Source organism: Megachile rotundata, chromosome 3, assembly GCF_050947335.1.
Source record: "Megachile rotundata isolate GNS110a chromosome 3, iyMegRotu1, whole genome shotgun sequence".
Classification (NCBI taxonomy): domain Eukaryota; kingdom Metazoa; phylum Arthropoda; class Insecta; order Hymenoptera; family Megachilidae; genus Megachile; species Megachile rotundata.
Window position 1 is genome coordinate 3,151,327 of NC_134985.1, and position 14,219 is coordinate 3,165,545.

At 41.3% G+C, this 14,219-nt stretch overlaps 3 protein-coding genes across 3 annotated transcripts in view; all 3 read right to left on the bottom strand.

Moving 5' to 3' along the window:
• Window positions 1–2,745: 2,745 nt before the first annotated feature.
• The window catches only part of LOC100880577 (uncharacterized), a 789,502-nt gene continuing 778,028 nt past the window's right edge, over window positions 2,746–14,219 (bottom strand). Inside the window, exon 9 of the mRNA XM_076530101.1 lies at window positions 2,746–3,069. The gene's annotated coding sequence lies outside the window, so the exon portion shown is untranslated. The remainder of the gene's footprint in view (window positions 3,070–14,219) is intronic.
• LOC143264089 (uncharacterized) lies at window positions 4,663–7,959 on the bottom strand. Its single transcript, XM_076529585.1, has 2 exons — window positions 6,966–7,959; window positions 4,663–6,536 (listed from the first exon to the last, which is right to left on the bottom strand). Exons 1-2 carry the CDS (start codon window positions 7,957–7,959, stop codon window positions 4,663–4,665), a joined length of 2,868 nt encoding a protein of 955 aa, XP_076385700.1.
• LOC143264183 (uncharacterized) lies at window positions 8,580–10,882 on the bottom strand. The gene has a single exon (XM_076530097.1). It carries the CDS (start codon window positions 9,955–9,957, stop codon window positions 8,587–8,589), a length of 1,371 nt encoding a protein of 456 aa, XP_076386212.1. The 5' UTR covers window positions 9,958–10,882; the 3' UTR covers window positions 8,580–8,586.

The window sequence follows — 14,219 nt, forward strand, 5'->3', positions numbered from 1 at the left end:
ATACCTCATAGACCCAAATACATATCTGGTTAAATATAATTATATAGTTATACAGTTATGTAAAAACCGCATTCCTGTGTCACGAGCGCTATCAGAGTCTTGTTATTAGTTCAACTTCTGAAATGTTTCGGAAATTTAAATATGTCAATAGTATCGTGGGTGCAAGCAAATTAATTTAGACCCTTGTGAAGAACTCGTAAAGTCTATTCAGTCTATATTCTTATTTTAGTAATATGTTACATATTTTTATGTTTGTCAGTCTCGACAAAAATAAATTCGATATTCATATTCAGCAAATTAAAACAAATGAAATAATATACATTATGTGGTATAAACGCATCTTTATTGACAAGACACTATAGGGTACGTTCAGAATTAATTTCTGAAATGAATGGAAATGAAACGTGATGTTTGTATTCAACGTGTCAAGACGATTAAGCCGATATAGTATATGCTTAAGAACAACGGTAAAGTTCAGCACTGCTTTGCATTAGTTATAGCACATTTTATGTAAAGATATACATACGTTCATTTGTGTAATAATTGCTGGTACAGTACGGAATATAACAGAGTTCCCTAAGGAAAATAACGATGTGTGGCGAAGAAATTGCACTATTCATACGTAAACGTTCCTTTAGAGATTGCTTATAAAGTACGAAAACATCCAGTGCAAATTTGACATAACACGTAATAATTTTCGGAAATTGCAACAAGCAGCAGATCTCCTTTTCCTACATCGCCATTTTCCCTTGAGAAGCCTACCGTGCTCAATACTGTACAATCGCGTGCATCTTAGGCTTCCCCTAGTCAAGAGCTTGAAGAAGAAGGAGTTTAAATTATACTCTCTTTGAACTCTATTTAGCTTCTCTCGAGGCTTTATCAAAGTTATCCGTAGATTCTCTTTGGCTTCTTCTAAGGTAAATGGTGGGAGTCTCTTTCTACTACATTCTTAAACCAAAGGAAGCCTATGTTGCTTTCTACCGCATATTTGTAATGTGATACTAATGAACGTTTTGCAGACCTATGACACCACCTTTTAAATCTAAAGTAATTACATATCATCTTCTATATCGACTACGATTACAGCAATTTTTAACCATTTGAGACAATACATGCTGTACATTTGAAGAAAATCATTATGGCGATTACGAATTCAAACACGCTTCCTAAGTTTCAAATGTGGGCACTATAAATTTACATAAAAGAGGAAAGATATTACTTAACTCGAATAGCAAATATGTTATAGACATATTGTATGTAGTTTAGGAACAATTTGCCTTTCAAATGGTTAAAAGTGGTCCAAATAATGAAAATTGTACGTTTTAAATTGAAATAGAATTAGTTTTTCTGTATTTCGATAAATATTTATTTAAGAATACATATAGCAATCGTTTGAGTTGATTGCGAGGACTGTTCTAAATAATTATTCATTCATTATTGTAATTTCGTCAATTACTGATGTATTTTGAAAATTATTAAATCCTAGCATTATTTTTATAGTTCGATCCTTTTATTTTTCGTACGCCTTTTACAAAATATTGTTCTTTTTATTTCTATATTTCAAGTGCACAAATACTTTTGTACTCCATTGTATATCACGAAAGTGATTGAGTCATTATTATTTGAAACCACTATCTAGCTTTTGATCCTTTCACCCGTTTACAAAATGATTTACTCGCTACGGGGCACAATTCAAATGCCATAAATCACGCATGGGAATAGATCAAAACTGTTACCTCAGTATCCACGATAGTTATAACAGTTAATATAACTATATTGTTACGGTTATTTTATAGTGTGGCGAAAGTAATAGAAACACCCGAGCGCTGTTAATCTGATTTGTTCTGATCTAATTTTTGACATTCTTCTATATACAGGGTGTATAAAAAAGGTCGAAACCCTTGAATATTTCGAAAAATATAAGTTTTATCAAAAAATGTTTCAGACAAAAGTTGTAGGGTTTAAAAAGTTTTATTTACTGGCAATATCATTTTGACCTTGAAGAGTCACTGGAAGGTCACTTCAATTTTTTTAAATGGAACACCCTATATATTTTTGCATATTCTTGTAGCTTACCACGAGAGCTTCCTAAAACACTATGATAAAGTATTCTGTTATTAAAAACTTTTTGAGTTATTAAGGTTTGAAATTTCCAATAATTTTGACAAATTACAAAATATCTTACAAAATATTCATTTTTCAATAATCTTACCCTAATACTTTTGTGCACAGAATAATCAGATAAATTGACTGGCATAAAGAAAATACACAATTGTTTAAAAAAAATGGTTTGAAAATTTATTTACTTATTTTTTTTTAAAACAATTGTGTATTTTCTTTACGCCAGTCAATTTATCTCATTATTCTGTGCATAAAAGTATTAGGGTAAGATTAGTGAAAAATGAATATTTTGTAAGATATTTTGTAATTTGTCAAAATTATTGGAAATTTCAAAATTTAATAACTCAAAAAGATTTTAATAAAAGAATACTTTATCTAGTGTTTTAGGAAGCTCTCGAGGTAAGCTACAAGAATATGCAAAAATATATAGGGTGTTCCATTTAAAAAAATTGAAGTGACCTTCACGTGACCTTCCAGTGACTCTTCAAGGTCAAAATGATATTGCCAGTAAATAAAACTTTTTATACCCTACAACTTTTATCTGAAATATTTTTTGATAAAACTTATATTTTTCGAAATATTCAAGGGTTTCGACCTTTTTTATACACCCTGTATAAGTAGTAATATTAGACGACGGATCGTTGAATTTGTTTGAAAATACATCATATTATGTATTTAGATTCGCTGTATGATAAATAAAACCTACATTTGTGTTGATTTGGTTGAAAATGAAGCGGTACAGACTTAATTATAAATTTCTGATTTGTCAGAAGTTGTAATATGTATCTGAATGTTTTAATTTTACAAGTTTAACAAATGTTAAGATCCTCAAGTTTTTTAAAATTCCAAGCGATGTACAGTGAGCCAGAGCGACGAATTAGCTGTTCACGGCCAATTGTAGTGTTATTCCAAGACTTGAAACGAAAATATAGCGGCCGCTGCGTCGTTCTAGAATTCAAAACAAGTATTATTATTACATTTAATCACACCGGATTATTTTCGTACCGAAAAAATTAAAAATAAAACAAAAATAAGTGTTATATTTCAAAAAGTTGGTGAATATACTATACTCTCAATGTGGACGTTTGAGTTATAAGCATAATTTGTATTAACGTAAACATAATTTTAACATAGAAACAATTTTTATTAATAGAAATAAATACATTTTTTACTAAGTTTGTACTGTGACGGATCGGTGGGAGGGACGCCAGGAAAAGTCCCTGAGGTGGAGGGCGGCCAGGGAAAGCGGTCCTCCACGTCCCGATACGCACACCCACGGACGATTTCTTTAAAGGGGTGCCAGTGTAACGCACGCGTCCGGGGGAATCGCCCTTCCGTCTGCCTCTTCCGGGAGCGGTACTCAAGGGGGAGATAGAAAATGAATAGAAAATCCGCGAGTATCTTTGGTAAATTTAGCTTTATTGCGGGCCGAAGCGAGCCCTTCGAGAAGAACGAGAACGAGCCCCTCGTGGTACAAAGTTCGGTAAGGGAACTGGGGCGCGATTGCTAAATGCGACGAAGGTATCGCGACACGGGGGCTTACGGTACACGTGAATGATACAAAATCGAGAAAGAAAAGAAAAACGTGGTACACTTTGGGGGAGCACGCCCTCTTGAGGGTCGTGGACAGCAAAGGGAACGCTGGACCTAAACGTAAAATACAGCAAAAAAAAAATAAATAACCCGTACTGGGGTCAGCGGCCCAAAATCGCGGAAACGGAAAACACAAATCGATACCAAGATATTCCGCGAATACGGTCCCTAGGGTCCTCGTCGCCGGGGCTGGTGATCTTATCGCTAGGAACCACCCACACGCACACCCGCTCACACACACGCTCAAAGATCTTACTAAAGGCAAAGATCCTACTGTAGCGTGCCGAATGTGTCGCTACTACGTCACGATAAAATTTGATGTTAAAAGATACCGCAACGCGATTTGCTTCTAATACTAAATATTACAAGCAATGGTTCAAGTTCTCCCGGCTGTTGGAGGTTTGTAATGTTTCTTTCAATACTGAGTGAATGAATCTGACGACTCGCTGTCGTCTTGACTCCGACGTCGACGATGGAGTCAGAGGTCGTACGCTGATTGGCTTTTCGCCTTTTTTAGGAAATTCCAATCAGCGTGTCCTTTGGGATTGGGCCCACCCTTCATAGCTCCCTTAGAGCGTCTTCGTCTAGGAAGGGTGGGGAATCCGGTGAGTTGGCGGGAGGACCCCGAACGTCCGGCAATGCCGCGATTTTTTCTTCTAGGTACATTTGGCGACCATAAGTTCCCGTTAGGTCCGTGCGTGACCGTTCCTAAAGTACCCTTCGGAAAAAACCGTGTTTATGATCGGAAAGTGACCGTTGAGGATGAAGCGAAAATTAACTCTAAATTTATGGCAAGACATGTAGTAAAATTAACAACTAGAAAAAACCCGAAATATTCTAACTCAAAAACGGCCGCCTAACGGACCGATCATAAATAAACTTTCGAAATCCTCACCCAGATGTACCGTCGTACGGAACATGCTCCCCCCGTTGATGGACCCATGTTCATCAAGATGTTGGCTGATCTTGATCTTCTGACGTCATCTGCTCCCGTGATGATGGAAGATCCTCTCTTTCGATTGGAAGAGGTGCCATGTTTTTGACGTTCCGCTTGTATCGTCCATGGCTCGTCCGGACGGTGACTGCCCGGGTGATTCCGTCTGCCCCGGGATGTATTTCCTCGACCCTTGCGAGATGCCAGGCCATAGGTGGAAGGTGGTTTTCCTTCAGAACCACGATTGTGCCTTCCTGGATGCTATGTGTCCCCTTGGTCCATTTATGGCGCACGTTTAGATGGTTAATGTACTCCTTGTACCATCTCGTCCAGAAGTCTTGTTTCACTTTCTGGATGTGCTGCCACAGCGATAGTCTGTTGGATGGTGTATCGCTGAAATCATCCTCGGCAATGCCCGTTAAAGAACTCCCAATCAGGAAATGGCCGGGAGTTAATGCCAAAGGGTCATTGGGATCGGAGGAAAGCGGGGTGAGAGGACGTGAATTAAGGATTGCCTCAATTTCGATTGTTAAAGTTGTGAATTGTTCGATCGTAAACAATTCAGGTCCGACTACGCGTTTCATGTGATTTTTGAATGACTTAACAGCTGCCTCCCACAATCCGCCGAAATAAGGAGACAACGCTGGAATAAAATGCCACGAAATCTGTTTGTCTGCGAGAAATCGTTGCATTTTTTGATTCGTTCGTAATGATTTATAGATATCAGACAATTCATTATCCGCGCCGATGAAATTCGTTCCGTTATCTGAATATATGTTTTTGCACAGCCCACGGCGGGCAACAAAACGTTTAAGAGCGGCAATGAATGCTTCGGTCGTCAAGTCATTCACTACCTCGAGGTGTACTGCTTTGGTTGCGAAGCAGGTAAATACAGCGACGTAAATTTTTATTTGTGCTCGATTTCGGTAGCGCCGTTCCTTCACGTAGAATGGTCCGCAATAGTCGACGCCACAGTTATAAAAGGGTCGAATGCCAGTAACACGAGCCGCAGGTAAATTTCCCATTAAATACTCTACGTCAGGTGGACGAACCCGAAAACATCGTACGCATTGTCGAATGATTTTGCGCGTTTCATTCTTTCCGTCAATGGGCCAGTATTTCTGGCGTACATTATATAATGTGGCAGTTACACCTGCATGGTGATTCTGCGTATGAGCCTCGCGAATGATGAGATCTGTTATATGATTTCCCTTAGGCAGTAGAATCGGATGTTTTTGTGCAAAAGGTATCGTCGCGTTTTGAAGTCTTCCTCCGACGCGTAAAATTCCTTGGCTGTCGAGGAACGGGTGGAGCGAACGAAGCTTGCTCTTTGAGTGAAGCTCTCCAGTTTTGAGATTTTGTAAATCCTGAGCAAACGCAACGGATTGGACCAGTTTGATAACGCGTGTATGGGCTTCTTGAAGTTCTGCGACCGTTAATGGACCCGTAATTCGCCGATTTGGACGGAAGCGTAAACAGTATGCTACGATTCGAATGAGCTTCCGTATGCACGAATATCGGTTTACGATTTCATCGATCCGAACGATTGATGTAGCAAGACAGATCGTTTTCTTCATCTCCGGTACGTCGTTCGAGGATTTGAACTTAGATTCTGGCCACGTGGTTATGTTGTAACGCAACCACTTGGGACCATGACGCCACAACTCATTGTTCAGGAATTGTGCGGGCATCACTCCACGAGACATAAGGTCGGCTGGGTTGTCTTCTGACCTGACATGGCGCCAAGTCGTAACGTCGGTTTTTCCCTGTATGTCAGCTACCCGATTGGCTACGAACGTTTTCAACATGCAAGGTTGACTGTTTATCCAGTTGAGGACTATGGTCGAATCGGTCCACAAATATGTCTCGTCGATGACGTGGGTAATGGCTGTTCGCACGGTTGTGTAAAAAGAACTGCACCGCATAATTCGAGACGGGCAAGCGTAACGGTTTTTAAAGGCGCGACGCGAGATTTTGCGCAGAGAAGTTGCGTTTCAATATGTCCGTATTTGTCTATTGTGCGTATGTATAGACATGCACCGTATGCTAGCTCGCTCGCGTCTGAGAATCCGTGAATCTCAATTCGTTGATGTTCCCGCAGTGAAACGTATCGCGGAAATTCAACGTCATTAAGAATCCGTAATTGATGTGTGTATGTAATCCATTCGGTATGGATGTTGGCAGGCAGCGACTCGTCCCAATCAATTTTTAATTGCCAAAGACGTTGCATCAAGAGTTTTGCAAGAATTGTGACCGGCCCGAGCAAACTTAACGGATCGAAAATTTTGGCAATAGTTGACAGAATGTGTACGTTTACTGATTTTTTCGCACGTTGGAAGATCGACGGTGTATCGAATCGTATCTTGTCGCGCGTCCCAGGCAATTCCTAACGTCTTCACCGTGGCGGTCTCTCCTAAGATCTTCGGATGGATTTGATCTTCTCTGAGGCCTTGGAGAAGGTTAGGATTATTAGAAGCCCACTGACGAATGTTGAGGCCTCCCCTCGTGAGCATCTCGCAGATTTGAGTTTGGATCTCCTGAGCATCTTCGAATGTGTCCGCGCCGGTAAGAAGATCATCAACGTAGAGATCTCGTTTTACGATTTGTGCTGCTTTCGGAAAACTGCTACTTTCATCCTCCGCGAGTTGATGAAGGCATCTAATCGCGAGATACGGGGCTGATGAAAGACCAAACGTGACCGTGTTTAGCTCGAATATTCCTAAATTACCACGGTTGTCTCTCCATATAATACGCTGATATGCCCGATCCTCCGGTCGAACGAGGAATTGCCGGTACATTTTTTCGATGTCACCGGTCATGACATACGCGTACATGCGAAAACGTAGGAGTAGCGCGAAAAGATTATCCTGAATTGTAGGTCCCGTCATTAGCGCATCGTTCAATGAAATTCCGCTGCTTGTTTTCGCGGACCCATCGAAAACAACCCGTACTTTGGTCGTCGAACTTGATTGTTTTTCCACCGCGTGATGTGGCAGGTAGAAACCCGGCGTGTTGAAAGTTTCTACCTGTATCATATGCCCGAGTGTTATGTATTCATTAATAACTGCAGTGTATTGTTCGCGTAACATTGGATTGCGCTTCAATTTCCGTTCAAGTGACAAAAAACGATTTACGGCACGTGAACGAGATTCTCCGAGTTGTGACTTCTTCTCGTTGAACGGTAATGCGACGACGTAACGACCGGAATCTTCGCGACGAACAAATTCCTTGAAATGTTTTTCGCATTCGTGATCTTCAGCCGAAAGGTGCTGCGCGTGGGGACCTTCCTCGATTTCCCAAAATTTCTGCATATCGAAGTTTAGATTGTCGACGAATGTTTTGCGGTTCGAATTCGTTACGGATATCGGTACGCTCTCCCCGATGATCCAGCCTAATTGTGTCTTTTGCAAAATTAGGTCTGAATCATTGCGATTGGAAATGTTGAGTTGCCCGATACTCAGACATGATAATGACGGACCGGTACCTAATAGCATATCAATTTTTCCCGGCTGGTGGAAAAACGGATCGGCGAGTTTAATGTTCGGCGGGATTTGAATGGTCGAGCGGTTAATTGGAATATCAGGTATCGGCCCTGCGATCTTCGGAACGATGATAAAGGTCAGGGTTCGCTGATATTCATTGAATCTGGATTTTATCGTTGCTGAAACAATCTTATTCGCGAGCGTGTTTGATTGGCTGATTCCCTCGATAGAAACCATTGCCCGTGTCGATGGCAGTCTTAGTTCTTTCGCGAGTTCTTCAGTGATGAAATTCGCGTTAGAACACGTGTCAATCAAGGTTCGACTTCGAATGGGCCGTCGGTCCTTATTTAACACATGGATTATTGTGGTCGCCAATAATCCATTAGTTTGTCCGTATGAAACCATGGTGATGCCTCGTCGTCTTAAAATTGGTTGTCCGGCTGATGAGGGTGCTAGTCACGTCTTTTTATCTTCTTGGAGCGCAACATCCTTATGAAGTTTCGTGTTATGCCGCCCGTTGCACACACGACAACCTCCCGATTTGCAATCATCGGCGACGTGGTCCGGTTGAAGACAATTAAGACAAAATCTTATCCGTTGGATAGCCTTCCGTCGGTCGTCGATCGGCATATCCAAAAATTTTTGGCATTGATATGGCGCGTGCGATCCAGAATTGCATATTTTGCAATTCGATCCAGCGGAAGATACATATGCCTGGTATCTCTGTTTCCGAGGTGACGGCGGTGAAACTCGGGACGACGATGGCTGAGATGAAGTTCGCGATGATGGCGGTGATTTTCGCGACGGCAAAAATTTACGATTCGGCGGTGGAGAGCGTGGCTTTGAATATTGGACAAATTCGTGCGACGTGTCCGACGAATAATGTGGCGTTTCGGTGTCTTTCGATTGATGAGACGCGATACGTAGATGTGTTAACAGATCAATCGCCTTGGGAACCGCGGTATCCGTGAGGGTTCTTTCCCATGCCCTACGTATTTCTGCCGACATTTTCGCGATCATCATGCTTGTTAATAAGTCGCTTGCGATATCCTCCCAAGTCCGACCGAGTGCTTGGAGGGATCGAATGTGAAGTTGAATATGGTTAACGAAATCGCGAATCGCTTCCGGAGAGTCGTCGGTCATCTGCGGAGTGTTACGTAATAGAGTCGCGTGGCAGAGAACTAATACGCGTTTATTATCGTATATGTCCTTTAATTGATTCCACGCTGCTTCGTAGTTGTCTTCGCTAATCGTGAATGCGTCGATTGCGGATTCTGCTTGCCCGATTAACGATAATCGAAGATATTGTAATCGTTGTACGTTGCTCAATCCCGGCTGCGAATGAATCATTGTCTCGAACGCGTCCTTAAACGTGACCCATTTCTCTATACGTCCATCGAACTTCGGTAAGTCGATTTTCGGGAGATGTACCGGTAGCGCAAAAGTCGCGGCTGATGGTGCAGGTGATTCGTTGGTGACCATCGCGGTAGGCTGTATGTTTGCCTGATTATCAGCGCTCTCTAGCTGATTTAAAAAAACGGTTGCGGATGCAACTGCGTCATCGAACAACTCGATCGTTACTTCGCGTTCGCGTTCCGCTTCTTCGGGGTTGTCAATGAGAGCTAACTTGTCCTGGATGTCGACGAAGGATTCGAATTGTTTGTGAAGACGGTCGATACGATTGCGGAGTTTGACACGCGCGGACGCTGAATCAGTGTACGCATTAACTTGATTCGATAACATGGTTATTTGCGCCTTGAACGAACGCCGTTTTTGTTTGAGTGCGCGGATGTGCGCGTCGGTACCGCTGACATTTGCGTTTGCCATGTCCAATCGAAATGAGACGGATAGATCGGGATATTATGAAATGAAAGGATATCCTGATTGGTTATTCAAATAACGAGCCTACCTTATCTGGATCGGCGCTGATGCTGTGGATGGACCGTCTGTTGTCCTCGCTGGTCGTGAGTAGATGATCCCCCAGATGATGGTGGCTGTTCAGCTACCAACAAGATTGTCCGCCAAAGAAGTCGCCTGGCTGAATGGTCCTCTTGTCGGCTGATCGTCCGTTGCTGACGCGATGATTTTCCGGATTCACTCGTGGAAACTGTGTCTTTATACACTGTGAACTACACTTCCGTCTGTCGCGAATCCGGCTCGAAGGACCAAAAATATGTAGCGTGCCGAATGTGTCGCTACTACGTCACGATAAAATTTGATGTTAAAAGATACCGCAACGCGATTTGCTTCTAATACTAAATATTACAAGCAATGGTTCAAGTTCTCCCGGCTGTTGGAGGTTTGTAATGTTTCTTTCAATACTGAGTGAATGAATCTGACGACTTGCTGTCGTCTTGACTCCAACGTCGACGATGGAGTCAGAGGTCGTACGCTGATTGGCTTTTCGCCTTTTTTAGGAAATTCCAATCAGCGTGTCCTTTGGGATTGGGCCCACCCTTCATAGCTCCCTTAGAGCGTCTTCGTCTAGGAAGAGTGGGGAATCCGGTGAGTTGGCGGGAGGACCCCGAACGTCCGGCAATGCCGCGATTTTTTCTTCTAGGTACATTTGGCGACCATAAGTTCCCGTTAGGTCCGTGCGTGACCGTTCCTAAAGTACCCTTCGGAAAAAACCGTGTTTATGATCGGAAAGTGACCGTTGAGGATGAAGCGAAAATTAACTCTAAATTTATGGCAAGACATGTAGTAAAATTAACAACTAGAAAAAACCCGAAATATTCTAACTCAAAAACGGCCGCCTAACGGACCGATCATAAATAAACTTTCGAAATCCTCACCCAAATGTACCGTCGTACGGAACACCTACCTTCTTTTCTGGTTTCCGGACAGGCATCGTGTCTCGTCAGTGGACCCACACAATCACTCTCTTACCACACCGGAAGGAACTCACAAAAAAAAACAGAGGGACGGGAGAGAAAACGAAGGGATGTCACGGAATACTACTGAATACAAAGCAATCGGGTACTTCGGCTCGCGGCGGTTACAATTTACTTTGCGGCTCGCAGGCTTCTACCTCCGTATCCGCGGCTCGAGTCCTCGGTGCGCGGAGTTCCCCCTCCCCGAGGATTTCGGCGCCAGGGATGGGCCAAGTCCTGTGTTTTGGCCAGGTCCTGGGGCCCCTTCGGGTGGCAGCTGGGGTGGCTCGTCCCCAGGCCTGGCGTCCCTCGGTGTTGGCTGCCGTTCGCCTCCGCGGAGGTGAACGGGTGACTCAGCGACCGGTCAGCAGGCGGCTTCCGTCGTTGAGCTCCATCCCGCGCCTCCGTCTCTCGAGTTGGGGTTTTCCCGCGACCGGGACCGCGGATACCCCTCCTTTCGGCGCTTCTTCTTGCGAGTGCCGGGGGAGAAAGGGGCGCGCGAACAATAAAAAAAGGGAAATATACAAAAAAAAGAAAAACCGCACTCACACTTCTATACGCCCAGCCGCGAGGGGTTGGCAGGGCGGAGGAGAGAGGCCGGCGGGCCTAGTGGCCACTCGTGACGAGGCATAGAAATATGCCTTGTTACAGTACAATATATTAATTTGTTAATCTAAAATTTATTTATTATTATTTATGTATCATCATCGTCATCGTCTTGCAGGTCTTCTTGTAACATTCGTTTTTGTATTTCATCTTTGAAAATATTAAAACGGGAACGCGTTTTACAAATCTTTTTGTTTTTTACCGAAATTGAAGATGTTAAAATATCAGACGTATATAATAAAGTCTGAAAAAGGTCCGTCAATGTTTCTAATTGCGAAAATTTTCGTGTGTGGTCTCTTCTAATATTTCAGAAATCTTTGTTTCGTGCCTCCATTGCTTCTTCAGAAAACATTCCAATGGGCAAACCAGCACTTTGCATTATATCTGCACCATGCAATAATATTTTGTGCAAATTTAATGGCATATAAAACCAGTCGTACTCTGCTAAATGTTGCCATTGCATATTTTTGAAATAAAATTGAATTAATTAATTAATATTGTTAAACCCAGAGTCTGAGTCTCTGAGTTTTGGGTATTGCACTTCGTGCCGTCTAACTCCGAAGGACCACCCGACTGATTCGGGAATAAAAAACTAAGTCTGTTGGTTACTAACTGATATATTCTAAGTGGAAAACTGATATATTGAGACAAGATTTGCTGAGCTGAAACTGCTACTGATACGAGTGCTAAAGATTTCTTGATTTTTCCTGACAACATTCGCTTCGACGTCAAGTCGGTTTCGCACCCCACCTCTTTCTCCTAAAAAGAGGGTGGGTCCTAATTCTAAGTTTGCTATTTCTTAAAACTAAGGTGACCAATACCATGTCATCCCCTTCCAGTGCGCCCAAAGCGCGGTACATCCCTGGAGCGGGGGTGACAGGCTGGTCACTGTCGCCAACGCATGTTTGGCAACATCGGGGAGATTCCGTCAGGTCAAGATCCTTGGGGACACTAATTTCTGAATTTCTAAGGAACCCTCTGGAATACGACTTTATGATACTCGGGCTGAAGCAAAAAACTGAACAATAGCTAAATTTCTAAGTGACCTTATGTGCCGCATACTGGCTGCAGGCCGGCCTGCTGAAACTCATAAAGAGGAAAAAACTAACGGTTACAAATGACTCTACGAATATTTAGCCGTATCATAAAGTTGTCCCCTTGATGTCTTAACAAATATACTTACAGAATATATAATAAAATATACTAATGTCTATTCGACTAAATACATAATATATACCTACGTGTTGCTGAAGCGTGTGTCACGCGACGCTTCAAACAATAATAACTTTTGCAGTGGGATGAGGGGGGACATGACTCCTCTTGGATTAAAATAAGGAAATCCTGCTGAAAATGTTGCACTATGATAGAGCACGCAACTCTTTGAACTTTTAAAGATATCCCTTGCTAAAGATGAACAACTATGAAAATTATCTTTAGTTCATTGAGAATTATTTTGTAAATAAACTACAAATAATAATTTGTCATGGCATGTGTATTCTCAATATGGACATATGCTGTTTATTAAAGAAAAAAAAATTTTGCAAAAATGTTTAATACTTTTGTCAGGGCATCGACATGAAAAAGAGTAAATTTTTCGGTGAAAAATAGCATTCATAAAAGTCTGATCTTTGAATGCTTGTTATGACTACAATTTTTAATGAATTTCATTAAGGGTATAGCCGGATAAGGTAGTCAAATGTGCCCTTGAGTCGAATCAGAAACCCAATTCATCAGTCGGTAGCATATCCAAAAAAAAAACATCTCACACCAAGTTTCAACCCCCTATCTCATTCATGCGGGTAGTAAAAGGGAAAAAACGAAATTCCGGTTTTAGCCCTTTTTGCCTATTTAATTTCGTACAAAAAATCTGAAAAAATTCTAAAACATTGAGGTCCAGATAGCGCATATTATAGAATTTTTTCAGATTTTTTGATCGCAAATTGTAGTCGTGAAAAATCAAAAACCGAAAAAAAATCCGAAAAAATGCGATTTTTTAGTGAAGATGTCGGAGCACTAATTTCATATTAATGTGGTAGTTAGATATTAGTACAACTATTATTCTCTAATTTTTTCAGATTTTTCGGTGAGGTGTGCCGTAGTTAAAAAAATCAAAAACCGATTTCTTCGCACGGAAAACAAACTTCTGCTTTGAATTTCTTTGTCATTTTCTCATGAAGGATGCATTAAGTAATTTTAATTTTAAGACGCCACAACTGATATAATTTTGTAATTATTCAAATATTTCGTTCTTTTTTTATTATTTGATTATTTGATTACTTGATTACTTCATACTACGGACGAAACTAATGCTTCCATCAATATTCTTTTAATAACATTTTCTAAGAACCTATTTCAATTTCAATTTCAAATTTTACTGTGTCAGCTTGGCAGAAATAAATTACATTAATTTGTCAAACGTTTCAATAACAGATATGTATTAGCCTACTAAAAATATCAATAAAGGATATACATTTTACAATAAATTTGTATTTATAAAATTTGTGGTACAAAAAGCTTATATTCTTCAACAATATAAAAGCAGCAGAAACATTAACTAAGAATCAGTTTCTAATTGTGGTTTAAATAAAAATTCAAATTTCTAATTTAGCT